Source organism: Taeniopygia guttata, chromosome Z (genome assembly GCF_048771995.1).
Source record: "Taeniopygia guttata chromosome Z, bTaeGut7.mat, whole genome shotgun sequence".
NCBI classification, from domain to species: domain Eukaryota; kingdom Metazoa; phylum Chordata; class Aves; order Passeriformes; family Estrildidae; genus Taeniopygia; species Taeniopygia guttata.
Genome location: NC_133063.1, coordinates 31,948,918 through 31,960,935, shown reverse-complemented (window position 1 = coordinate 31,960,935; position 12,018 = coordinate 31,948,918). Strand labels below are relative to the sequence as shown.

Sequence of the window (12,018 nt, the reverse complement as noted above, 5' to 3'; positions counted from 1 at the left end):
TGTGCTATTGATTTGAAGGGTATTTCATCATCACTGTGTGTTACATTCTAGGCAGTGATATAATAGGGAATAAAAGGATACACTGACAAGATTAATGAGATAACCACTTAAATAATTTTATCATACAAACACTGTTGTAAACCTTTACAACACCTAGAGTGTTTTTCCTGTCTATCAGAACTGCCAAATCACTGTCACATAAAATCAGAGACTTTGCTTTTGCACCTTTGCTGTAATATTAAGTGGCTCTTGCTGTGTTGCCCTGGTCTCCAGCTGGAACAGCTTTTTGAAGGTGAAAGCTCCCAAACATCACATGTATGGCACTGGGCAGACACATGTGATGCTCCTCCATAGTGACAATATATGTGTTTGTAACACCTTGTTACAAGAGAAGTCTTTTCTTAGATTGTCCCATAACCATGTCAAGTCTATGTTAAACTGCATCTCAGAGGATTAAGTAATTAACCTTTCAGTGTCTCCTACTTAGATCTTTAACAGAGTGTGTAAAAGGAATTATTTTGTGGGTTTGGTTGCTTTGGTACAGGCAATACATGGTAAAAATACAAAGTGGAAGACAGAGCTGGCTACCGATTTTAGCTGTTGCACACAAAATTCAGCAAAGATAATGAAACTAGGCAACACCCAAAGGTGCATGTAAGAGTGTGTGTACTTGTAAACTCTAACTGCGTGTATGAAAAGGGAATAAATCAGCTGGTGCTCATAACACTACACTGCAGCCACATCAAACTGTTTCTGAACCAAAAACAAGGGCCAGATTTCTTGAAACAAATCCTTCTAATGGATGAGGGTTTAATGAAACCACAACTTACTCTTTTAGGAAAGTAGAAAGCTTTACTGCCAAGGTAAAAAAATAAAAGCACAAAGACCTTAAGACACAGAATAAGGAACCTGTGGCAGACAGTCACACCTGACATCAGAGAGTACTTCCTGCAGTGGTAGGAGTCCATCTTCCTTCAAAGTAATGCTGAATCCATAAGATCATCATCAGTCCACTCTTCCTAACAGAAGGAAAAAAACACAGCGACATCTGTGTGTGGTGATTTGCTCCTTATGGTATGGATTTAGGAACTTACAGAGAAATTCCATGAATAGAAGACTAAAAAAGTATTTTAACTTGGGGCAAGTCAGGGCTTTAACCATAAAGCTGTTATCCATACCTATGCTTACAGTCATGGACCCAGAGTCATGTTTGCAGCCCCTTTCAGCACCTGAGATGAAGCATGAGCTTTATATTGAATAACTATGTAGAGATTTCCAAAATAGCTCATACTGCACATTCTACTATATGTCTTATGCTTTTCATGGCTTTATAGACTACAGTCTAGTATCAGCTAACCACAGGATTAATAAAGCCATTAATAGGGTATGAACAGTCTGCACACTCTTTTAAGCTTTCAAAACTTAAGTACACTTTCTCCTTAATGTCCTGGCCAGCTGAGATCTGCTCTATCATGTGGTTATTACTCAGAAGTGAAATTACACAAGTAGAAACCCAACTCAGATACATTAGCAATGAAAAATCATGAGTTTCATGACCTTTGGAACTGCACAAAAGTTGATCATGAAGTGCTGTAGGCTATGTGAATATCCTATCAGGTTACTCCTTTGGAAAATAATTACAGATATTAATTAAAAAGAAGCTCCAAAATCAAAGCTGCCTCAGACCATTGCAGAATAACTAATACAAATTAAACTGGGACAGGGAACAAGTGAAACCTCCAAAGCTCATGTGGACCTGTTAGTTCTAAGTCATTCTGTCATAAAGTGAAAAGTTTTCCAAGTGCCTGTTTTATGGAGTTGCCAGTTTTAGTATACTTTTGAAGACGCATTTGGAATGAAAACTTTTTGGAGCAATAAAATTATAAAAAGTTCAGGGTCCCACATTTTGTTAACTATACTTTCAATACCAATTTTATTATAATCTTGTTGAAATAATGTTTTAGAATCTAATATAGCATCAACCTACTATGATTATGTCTAACAGCAAGACACAAATCTTGACTTTTATCTTCAGATTTTGATAGGTGACCCTCTTTAGATGGTAGCATATTGTTCTAAATGCTACACTTAGTGTGTCTTAGACTATTTAGTATCAAAATGAGTCCAGTTAAAACGTTCTACACCTCTGCCAGCATGGACTCTCTCCAATTTCCTTTCTATTGTCCAGACAAAAGCTCTGGATGGTGTTCATCTCAGATGTGAAGGACAGCCTTAAACCGATGAGGGTGACTCAACAAATGCAGTGTTATCTCCACCTTATTTATACTTGGTCTTAAAACGCAAAGTATTAGCAACCCATCTGTAATTCACGCAGCCTTGTTAACAAATTGTCTGACATAAATTTAGTCCAACACTCTACACTACTTTGAGCAAGAAACCAAATAAAGTAAATAAAAACTTTCAAAGCACAAGAAACAACAGGAGGATGGTCTGCATGTTCATTCCCCTTTCCACAAATACAGGAGTGTTCAAGAACACTCTTGACTGCATTTCCAAGTGCAGTCAGGTATGAAATCTGGCTCATTTAAAGTGAAAAAAAAAGTTGAAAAAGGTTCAGTCAGTTTTACTTGTGAGCAACAAGCAAACTTATATTACAGATGCATAAATTTATCTTGGTAGCTGTGTCATTTTTGTCTTGGCATTAAGAGTGAAAAAAACCAGGAAAAACTTGTACAATAGGTTTACTAACCTCATCCATTTTACATTTCTTTGTGACATATTCATCATTTTCATAGCCTTTCCTCTTCTTCCTAATGCGAAGAAAAATGAAAAGCTTAGGTATTTTTATAACTTAAGACTCTCTTTATTTGACCCCAGGATTACATTATGGACATACCTATTCCATAAAAAAACTACCAAAGCCTCAGCATGCAGCTTGCTGGAAGTTCAGGGTGCAGTCCTATGCCATCCACACAATTCTTAAGAAAACATTAAGCCCTTACAAAATTCTTGTTTTAATCACCTGATTTTCAAGTTCTCATCACATACAACATCAAGTGGTCACACCTTAGAATCCACCCAGTATTCCAGTTTCACAAACTAATCAGCTTGCTTGCAGATCAGCATAAAAGAACCTGTTTATATATTAGTGAGAGCACTTCTTTGAGTCTTTGATCTCAGTTTCCTGTAGATATAGCAAGCAGGCAAAAACTGTGTGAACATTTAAGGCTTTTCATTTTCCATCACTCATACAGGTAAGAAAATATTAATGTTCCTATGCCAATAAAAAAGGCCAAAGTTTACCACATGCAAGATATACTTACAGGTTTGTATTAAATGAGAGGTCCAAGCTGTGACACTTCTCTAACTTCTGTTTTAGAGCAGCAACCTCTTCAGGCCTTGGCAGTTCATATTTTTTTATGAGATTTTTCATGCCTAAAATGGCAACAACACAGCTGTAAGCACACAGATAATTTCTGCTCTGCCCTTGTGTTGGGTCTGCATGGCAAGATGTTGGTAGTGGGGGGTACTGGGGGGCCTATAGGGGTGGCTTCTGTGAGACGCTGCTAGGGGCTACCCCCATGCACAACAGAGGTAATGCCAGATGGCTTCAAGGTGTATCTTCACTGCCCAAGGCCAAATGTATTAAGTGACAGTCAATGTACATCTGTGATAACAGATTCAAAGGACAAAATCCCAATGCCGGTGCAACACTAATGGCTGCTGAAAAGAAGGATGAGAATATATAAGGACATCTACACCCTTCATCTACCAGGGTCAGGGATAAACATTAGGAAGGAAGTGCTCCAGGCACTTGAACAGATTCCCCTGCAGCTCCTGGTGCAGACCATGGGGAAGCAGCTGTATGGAAGTCAACAGGAGTATGGAGTATGCAGATGCACCTGCAGCCTGTAGAGGAGGCGACTTTGGAGCAGATAGCTGTGCCCAAAGGAGGGTGTGACCTCTTGGGAATACCATGCTATGTACCATATCATATACAGAAGAAAAACCTACGCTACAGAAGGTTTGCTGGCAAGATTTGTGACTCCATCAGAGACCGGCACTGAAGCAGCCTATTCCTGAAGGGCTACATCCCATGTAATGGACCCACATTAGAGCAGTTACTGAAGAACTGTAGCATGAGGACACATGTTGTAAAAATTTGTAGAAGATTGTCTCTATGGGAGAGACTTTACACTGCAGTGAGGGAAGAATGTGAGGGGGAAGGAGCAACAGAAACATATGGTAAGCTGACTACAGTCCCCCTGCACTGGAGGGAGAGAATCCAGGAGTGAAACAATCCAGGAAGAAGGGAGGGATGGGGGAAAGGACTTTTTAAGATTTGGTTTTCACTTCTCATTACCCTACTCTGATTTGCTTGGTGATTAATTAATTGCCCCCAGTTGTGTCTGTTTTGCCATGACAGTGACTGGTGAGTGACCTCTCCCTGCTCTCACCTTAGCCCGTGAACTTGTGATTTTCTTTTCTCTCCCTTGCCCAGCTAGGAAGGTGTTGTGGTTTGACACAGAAAAAAGATTTTTCAGAAGGAAGAGAGTTAAACTAATAAGTGGTTAAGGTTAGACATTGACACTTAGGCTGATTAATTAAAGGCTACATACACTTCTGAGAACACAGAAGGGTTAAAAGTAGGACTTTCAGGAGAACTAGTTCTTTTTAGTTTTAGTTATTAGAGAGTATAGATTCTCCCCTGCCCAGCCCGTGGCTGGGTGGGGGAGGGGAAGTTAAAGTAGGCTGAAGAGTTAGTAGACAAAACTAGCTCCAGCTCCCTGCAGATGCAAGGGTGGAGAAAAATTGGGATGTTTGTGTTTTCTCTTTAGAGTCTCCCTGGAGAGAGAGAGAAAAAGATAGTGACAGTGCTGGTAGTACTCTCATAGAGGAGGAAAGGGGGGGTAAGGTCTTTAGTGTGGGAGTTGGAGGTTTAAGTAGAGTCTGGCATCTAGAGAATTTGAGACTTTTAGTCTCTTGAAAAATGAAAGCTTTATGAAATATAACTCATCCTCAGTTTGAAAGAGGAAAAAAAAAAAGACAGCCTAAAACCTGAAGTGTTAAGAAAAGAAAGGAGAAAAAATTATAAAGTAGCTTTCAGCTGAACTATTTCTTGTTAACCACAGACTGAACCAATTTCTCCTCTAAAAGAAAAACTATTTTAAGAAGATACACAGTGAGCCATGAGACCTGCCTTAACAAATAAGAAAAAGACAAGAGCAGAGTGAACAGAAAAAAGTTAAAGAGAGTTGTGGTAATACCCCCGTCTTCAAAAAATAAGAAAAAGAAGATCTCTGTTCTTAGACTCTCAGCCCCAGGGGGAAATGGGGGGGACTGAGGTCCCAAAAATGAAAAACTGAACAGTTGTTTTCTTTTTTTTTTTCTCTTAGCAAAGCATCCTTGAAAAAAAATCCTAAAAGCAGTCTGTCCATGCACTGTAGTGAGAACACTGTGCATGGAAAGGAGAGTGTCACCATAACAAATTTTCTCCGGGTGGTGCCACATGAAGTAACAGCTGTGTATCTTAGAGAGTCTGTGACACAAGAAAGACTCCTCTCTCCCTCTAAACTGAATACTGATTATCTGAAAAGTAAAGACCTGATTAGAAGTCCAAGTTGCGTCTCACTTTAGTTTGTTAGAATTGTGGGGGGGAGGAGGAAGAATGTTTTAGAAAATTTTCATTTTAAATTTAGTATGTGTTTTTTTCTTTCTTCTTTTTTTTTCCTTTTACAGTAGTAGTAATTTAATAAAGTTTCTCCTTTGTTATTAAGCTTGAGCCTACTCTACTCTGTTCCTAATCGTATCTCACAGCAATCATCTGGGGGCTTGCATTTTCATAAAAGCACTAACATACCAGTGTCAAACCATGACAGGAGATCAGTGACAGGGTGACTTTGGTGGTCACTTGGCAACTTTGGTGGCCACTTTGTTTACTTAAGCTGGGGTCAACCACCACACTTGAGACTCATATAAGCTTATCCAGTCTCCCGTGTGGCTGAGTATTGTTTATGTCATAGTCAGGCTTGAACCAACAGTTCATCCTTCCTTTCCTCATTGTAACTACACTGAAACAAGTCTCCAGGATCACTGACTCTGGATTTCCTTAAGGCAGAGTTCCCATTACTCTGCTAACAAGCTTCAAAATACACAGGTATTTTTTGCAATCAACCTTGTACTTGCTGTCCTAAAAAAATACCAGTTCCAGTCTTTCTAATAGTGCAAATTAAATTTATGAGGTTTTTTTCTCTACCACCAGTACTCTGTAGAAGTAATTTACAAATTGTTTGAAAAATTTCCTTCCAACCATCTTGTGTTTATGGAAGAGCTGCCTTTGGGCTAAAGCTAGCATCCACAACAACTGAAGTGAAGAGTAAGTGATCCCATCATTCCCTTCTACCTCAGCAATTCAAGTCTGAAGACCTGATTTGTTAGGAGACCAGAAAGTAAAGGACATCTTAAATATTATAAATTAAAGGTAAATTGAATTTGTAGACCCTGGATACTTGTATGGTGCATTCACTGCTCATGTCAGCCAGCCTAGTTTTACTGCCACCACTCCCATTTGAAGTGCATGCATTAACTTAATGCATTCGGTAACTGATTACTTACTGGGAATTTCATATCACAACCTTTTCATTTAAATACAAGCAGGTAATAATCAGTGTACTATACTCCCTTTTAGCTTAGCTAAACCATGGTAGTATACTTAATATTTGAAAAATATATACACACACAGATATTTCTCACACTAGTGAAGCTAAGCATCTTCTGAAACATAGTTGCAAAACAAATGTGCAGTGTAAATACTGGCGTATCACATTAGTCATTTAGCTTACAAAACGTACCTTCTGGTGGTAGTAGTTATTACATGCAGGCTTTGCCTGAAGCTGTAATGTTTAAGATACGGTGACTTAATAAGCAATTTAGTTCTGTCCTACAGATACCGTTATCTAATAGTTTTCTCACTTTTGAATCAGCTGCTAGCACCTGACTCTAGCACTTCTGCTCTGAAAGCATCACGCAGCTCCTCTGCCTGATTATTTATTTTTGTTCATGTTAATTTGTTTAATTTATTTGTTCATTTTGTTTCAGTCTTTTTTCCTCTTCCATCTACATGCTGGGTAGTTCATTCTACTGTCTGTGGCTTACTTATGCCTGCCTTAAGGTGAAGAGAACCATTTGAAGCAAAACTTTCTATCTAAAGCTTTTGTAATTTGGAAAAAGATGGTTCTTCCTTGTTTTGATATATTCTTTAATATACTTTTCCAGTGTTTACTTACATTTCATGTCATCCAGTAATCGGGATAAGGCTGATCTGTCTTCTTTCAGCTTAAGACTTTCTGATAAATAGCTAAAAAGAGACGTTGAAAAATAAATTTTTAAAGTGTCATAATAACTTATGACAATCATCTGTGATTAGTAAAAGTGTATTATTTATAATTAACATCTCCTAGAGCTTTATAATTAGATAAGTAAGAACACTTTGTTTACTTAAGTGCTATAAAGTGATAAAAAAGCTAACCTGTCACTGTAAGAAGGTGACAAAAATATTCCTCCAGTCATGTAGAAATAACACTGTCAAATTAGGTATTTCTAATCCTCATGGAGCTAAGTCAAATTACATTTATGACTTTATGACAACATCATACTATTGTACAATACGTCTACAAGACAAGCAAGCACTACAGTGGTTTTCAGACTAACCAACAGCAGAGCTTGCAAGACAGGCCTGCTTCTTTTGGCAGCTGAAAGCTATTACTAAACACTGTCTTGCATGAGCCTACGGGTTCCTTCCTCTTCCCAACGAGATGAAACTTCTCTTTACTAAGAACACTAATGCACACTGCCTGGATAAAACAGACATGAACAATCCTCCTCACTCACACCCACAACAACCAAGGAGTTCCATCCCTTCCCCCATGAGAGCAACGGGTTTTCCAATTCTCACATGTTCTGTACCACCTCTGCAACTGCACCTGATCACAGGTCCACAGACCATCAACTGCATCATCAGCTTCTCTCATGTCTGCAGCAAAAACTCACATCAAACAGTAAATGGCAAGGTACATACAATTGCATGGTGCAGACAGGTAGCAAAGACTTGAATTCTTCCTAAACATGACAACAAAGTTCAGACACCTTGAATCCCACATTACCTACAAATTATTTTCATTCTTTTTGCAAGCATAGTTTTCTGAGTTTTGGCACAAGCAGTACAGAACACAGATCTAAGAATGAGATCAAATTTCAAGCAGAAGTAAGCACCTGAATGTTTTTATACAATTCTTAGAAGACAGTGAATCCTGTAAAGAATACTCCCAACACTCCTTATCTTAGAACTAGAAAGATTTGACATACATTTAAAACAGATGGAAGATTAGAATAACTTTTTGGATTTAGAGCAGGTTTTAGACTCCAGATGCAAAATGCTCATAGGCGTGATACTAAAACATGCCAGGTACAGCTTCTTGCAGCAATCACCTCAGCTGTACATCTGAACAAAAGCATACATTTGTCCAAAAGAGAATTAAACCAACTATACATTTCAGCAAAGATATCAAAGTACCTCTGCAAACACCAGTGGTAAGGACATGCAAGATGTACTTATGGGTTTCACAGAACAGAAAGAAAAGAGTGATTTAAAGCAACACCTTAGCTCTTGTGCATACCCATGGCAACTGAACAGTTGCAGCAATCAAACACAGCATGTTACAGCATGCCCATTAGCTGTCAGTTCAGTGTAATTTCAGTTGACTCTCAATTTCTACCATATTTCCACTTTCCTCCCTGTGCAACCCTCAAACTGAGTCTGAAAACCCTATGCTGTTCTAATTAACAGAAAGTCATCAGGGTTTTAACTTCTTTTAAAGGAATATAAAAACCAGACAGCAACTAACTGCTATTTATGAAAATGAACAGTACCACTGCCATTCTAAACCATAAAGAACAGACAAGTGCTAGCAATCAGTAAATACACAATTCTAGTAATTAAGAATGTCTAGAGCAAAACAATTTTATACAAGAAGCAAACAGATTGTTTAAATCACACATATAAGAAAAAAATACTACCTTTCCATATTAATTCCTGCTCTTGAGCCACTAGATAATATGGCAGTGAGAGCAATCTGTGAGGGAGTAAAGAGCAGATACGCATCTGTCAGAGCCACTCGATTAAGGAAGTCATCAGCTGTTTTCCTTAAAACTTCAGGATTTTCCAGCACTGGATAGCGAGTCTAAAAAGTAATGATTTAGGAAAAAAGGCAGCTGTTTGTCATTCTCCATGAGCTCAGAATACACAATTCAACAGTATTTTATATAGCTAAAAAGTAGCAAAAGGTTTTTATTCCAAAAATATCCCAAATAATTTAAAGACCACAAGTAAGACAACTATCTTTCAGGTATTTGTCTATCACTATGGAAATTAGATTTTTAAAATCATAGGCACAAAAGGAAATTAAGTTTAAGTCAATGCATGACAGACTTGTATCACTTTACTATACAGAGCATATAGCATATCAGAGAGTATTACCTTAATATCAATTAAAAATCCCTCAAATGGTCTGTATGGGTTGTGGATGATCAGATGGAAGTTCAGTTGCTGAATAAGTAGTAGTTCATATTCCAGTATTTGTTCAAGAGCTTTTTCCTGTCCAAGAGGACTTTCTCGAAGGTTACCAACAAACTGTGCACTGGATACATTAAATTCATCTACTTTGCAGGCCAAAAATGTGCATGTTAGCCTTGAGGAGGGAAAAAAAAACCAAAAAAGCAAACAATTGACATATGCAGCATCCATTCTCCTACTGAAAGTTCTAACCAAACAATGTGTATTTTTAAATATGTTCTGAATACAGCAAAAAGATAGTGAAACTGACCATATTTTGTCTTTACTCCTACTTAAGCTCTCAGATTTTCTTTCCTAGTTTTTTTTTACGTCTTTACAAATATAAAGATCATACCTCTAATATTCCATTTGATAGAGTAACTCAAGAAGTATTGATAACTCACATTATTATCCGAGGATGATGCTCCATCACTGAGTTATTGAGGTAAAAACGTTTAAAATACATGCAAGCTGTACCCTAAATTGAAAAAAATAGGGAGGTAAAAAATAAAAATGGATTAAGAAAAGAATATATAAATATATAAAAAGAAACTCCCCTCCCAAAACGGGCAATTTTGGATATATGCTACAGGCGCACAGGATATACTGAGGCACTAAGACACATACAGCCAGAAATTAAGTATTTCACACACACAGGAATTAAGTACTTCAAAGTCTTTATTTTGCCTGCAAGAACCTTATACTACAACTGTAATACAAAATAATTTTCCTTGTTTTTAGACATGTTTTAGAAGACAATGCCTTAAAAGCCAAGAGTCCCTTTATGAAAATAACCTGCTATAAAAATGAAATTTAAAAATGAAAGGCTGAAAAAAATCATCCTCAAAGTTGCAAGCAATTGAAACAATTTGGTTTTTTACATCAGTAAATTTTGCAGCATGTTTATCAGCATGAAAGCCGATGCTTTCCGAAATTAGACTCTGCAGGAGCTAGCTCTCAAACATCAGTCTGGCTTCACATGCCATGGCAGTGACTGCCACCTTTCAAAGACACCCTCAAGCACAGTACTCTTCAACACACATACTTGAAAAAGGGAGGACTAATGTAGGACAATGTAAATCATACATCTTAATGTCTTAATGAGTGAGGCACAATTTCACTCCGTTCAGCTCTATGTCCCCACTTCTCCCTTCTGAAATACGGTCTTCTGCATTCAAGACATATAAGTTCAAGGTAATTTTGTTTTTCCTTTGTAGGGTAATGTTTTCCCAGTACACGATCCAGCTTATTTTGTGGTCAGAGAAGCACTAATGCTAGAGAAACGTCTCCCTTCAGCGATTGGGAGATTGTTTCATTGTATCATCACACATTACCACCAATCATCTACAACTATTTTGTTTCTACTCTTTGCTAAGGGGAAGCAAAACAATTCAGTCACCCAAGCAAGTTTAAGAGCCACAAGCAAAAGATCACGTTGAAAAACATCAGGTTTTGAAATGGCTCTACGTGTAAGAAAACGAAATAAAAAAGACAAAAAGCGGCCACAGACTGTAGTGCTAGAAAGAGAGAAAAGAGAAAGAGATTTAAAGATATCCGCGCTCTCAAGAACAAGCCAAGCAGGCAGCAAGCGAAGGAATAAGGAAGGCCAAGGCTACGGCTCCTCCTCGCCTCGCTTACCACAACGGACCGCGGCATCGAGGGCTTGAATGCGGCGCAGAAGTCCAGCAGCCTCTTCTCGTAGTACTTGCATAGCGCCAGCTCCTCGTGCGGCTCCAGCAGCACTGGGTCGCCCTGCGGAACCTTGGGAGAAGCAAAGCCGCGCCTGAGTTCGCCGCCCCGCTCCGCCCCGCGCCCGCAACCTCTGAGCCCCTGCGCACCTTCCCGCTGGCCACCGCCCTGGCTCGGGCCCGGCGGTTCCCCTCAGCGCGGCGCCGCGCCAGTTCCTCCTCGCTGTGGAAGGTCCAGTGCCGGCACTGCGTGCTGCTGTGGAACATGGCCCCACAACATGGCCGAACCCGCGCGCGGCACGCCGGGAGTTGTCGTAGCCTGTGGGGCGCGGCGGGGAGGGCCTAGAACACTCCCTCGTGGAAGAGGGATGTTTCCGTTTCCTTTTACAAACTCTTCCCTTTTAAAGAAGGGCCGTGGTAAAACAGTATGTTGTAAACTTTTGCAGAATAGCAGCATGCTTGTGTTTCTTTTTCGGTTTCATTCACGTATACTTGCAAATTTACACTGCACTCGTGCAGCCTCACGTCGAGTGCTGGGGACAGTTTTGGGCACCGCAATGTAAAACCGACGTTAAGCTACTATAGAGTATCAAGGATGATGAAAGGTCTAGAGAGGAAGCTATATGAGGAGTAGCTGAGGTCACTTGAAATGTTCAGCCTGGAGAAGAGGAGACTGAGGAGAGACCTCATTGCAGCTTACAACTTCCTTGTGAGGGAAGAGGAGGGGCAGACACTGATCTTTTCTTTGTGGTGACAGTG

The 12,018-nt window shown here is 39.2% G+C and overlaps 1 protein-coding gene across 2 annotated transcripts; it reads right to left on the bottom strand.

The window, feature by feature from the left end:
* Nucleotides 1-832: 832 nt before the first annotated feature.
* Nucleotides 833-11,594, bottom strand: CCNH (cyclin H). Of its 2 annotated transcripts, XM_002186566.5 has the most exons (9): nucleotides 11,410-11,594; nucleotides 11,210-11,332; nucleotides 9,976-10,049; nucleotides 9,497-9,707; nucleotides 9,037-9,200; nucleotides 7,248-7,318; nucleotides 3,285-3,396; nucleotides 2,711-2,771; nucleotides 833-1,019 (listed from the first exon to the last, which is right to left on the bottom strand). In XM_002186566.5, the coding sequence occupies exons 1-9, from the start codon at nucleotides 11,524-11,526 to the stop codon at nucleotides 975-977; spliced, it is 978 nt and encodes a 325-aa protein (XP_002186602.1). In that variant the 5' UTR covers nucleotides 11,527-11,594; the 3' UTR covers nucleotides 833-974. The 2 variants fall into 2 exon arrangements, with proteins under 2 accessions (XP_002186602.1, XP_012432928.1); XM_012577474.5 differs by lacking the exons at nucleotides 833-1,019; nucleotides 2,711-2,771 and adding an exon at nucleotides 2,885-3,145 and having other exon boundaries at nucleotides 11,410-11,576.
* Between the last annotated feature and the right edge of the window lie 424 nt (nucleotides 11,595-12,018).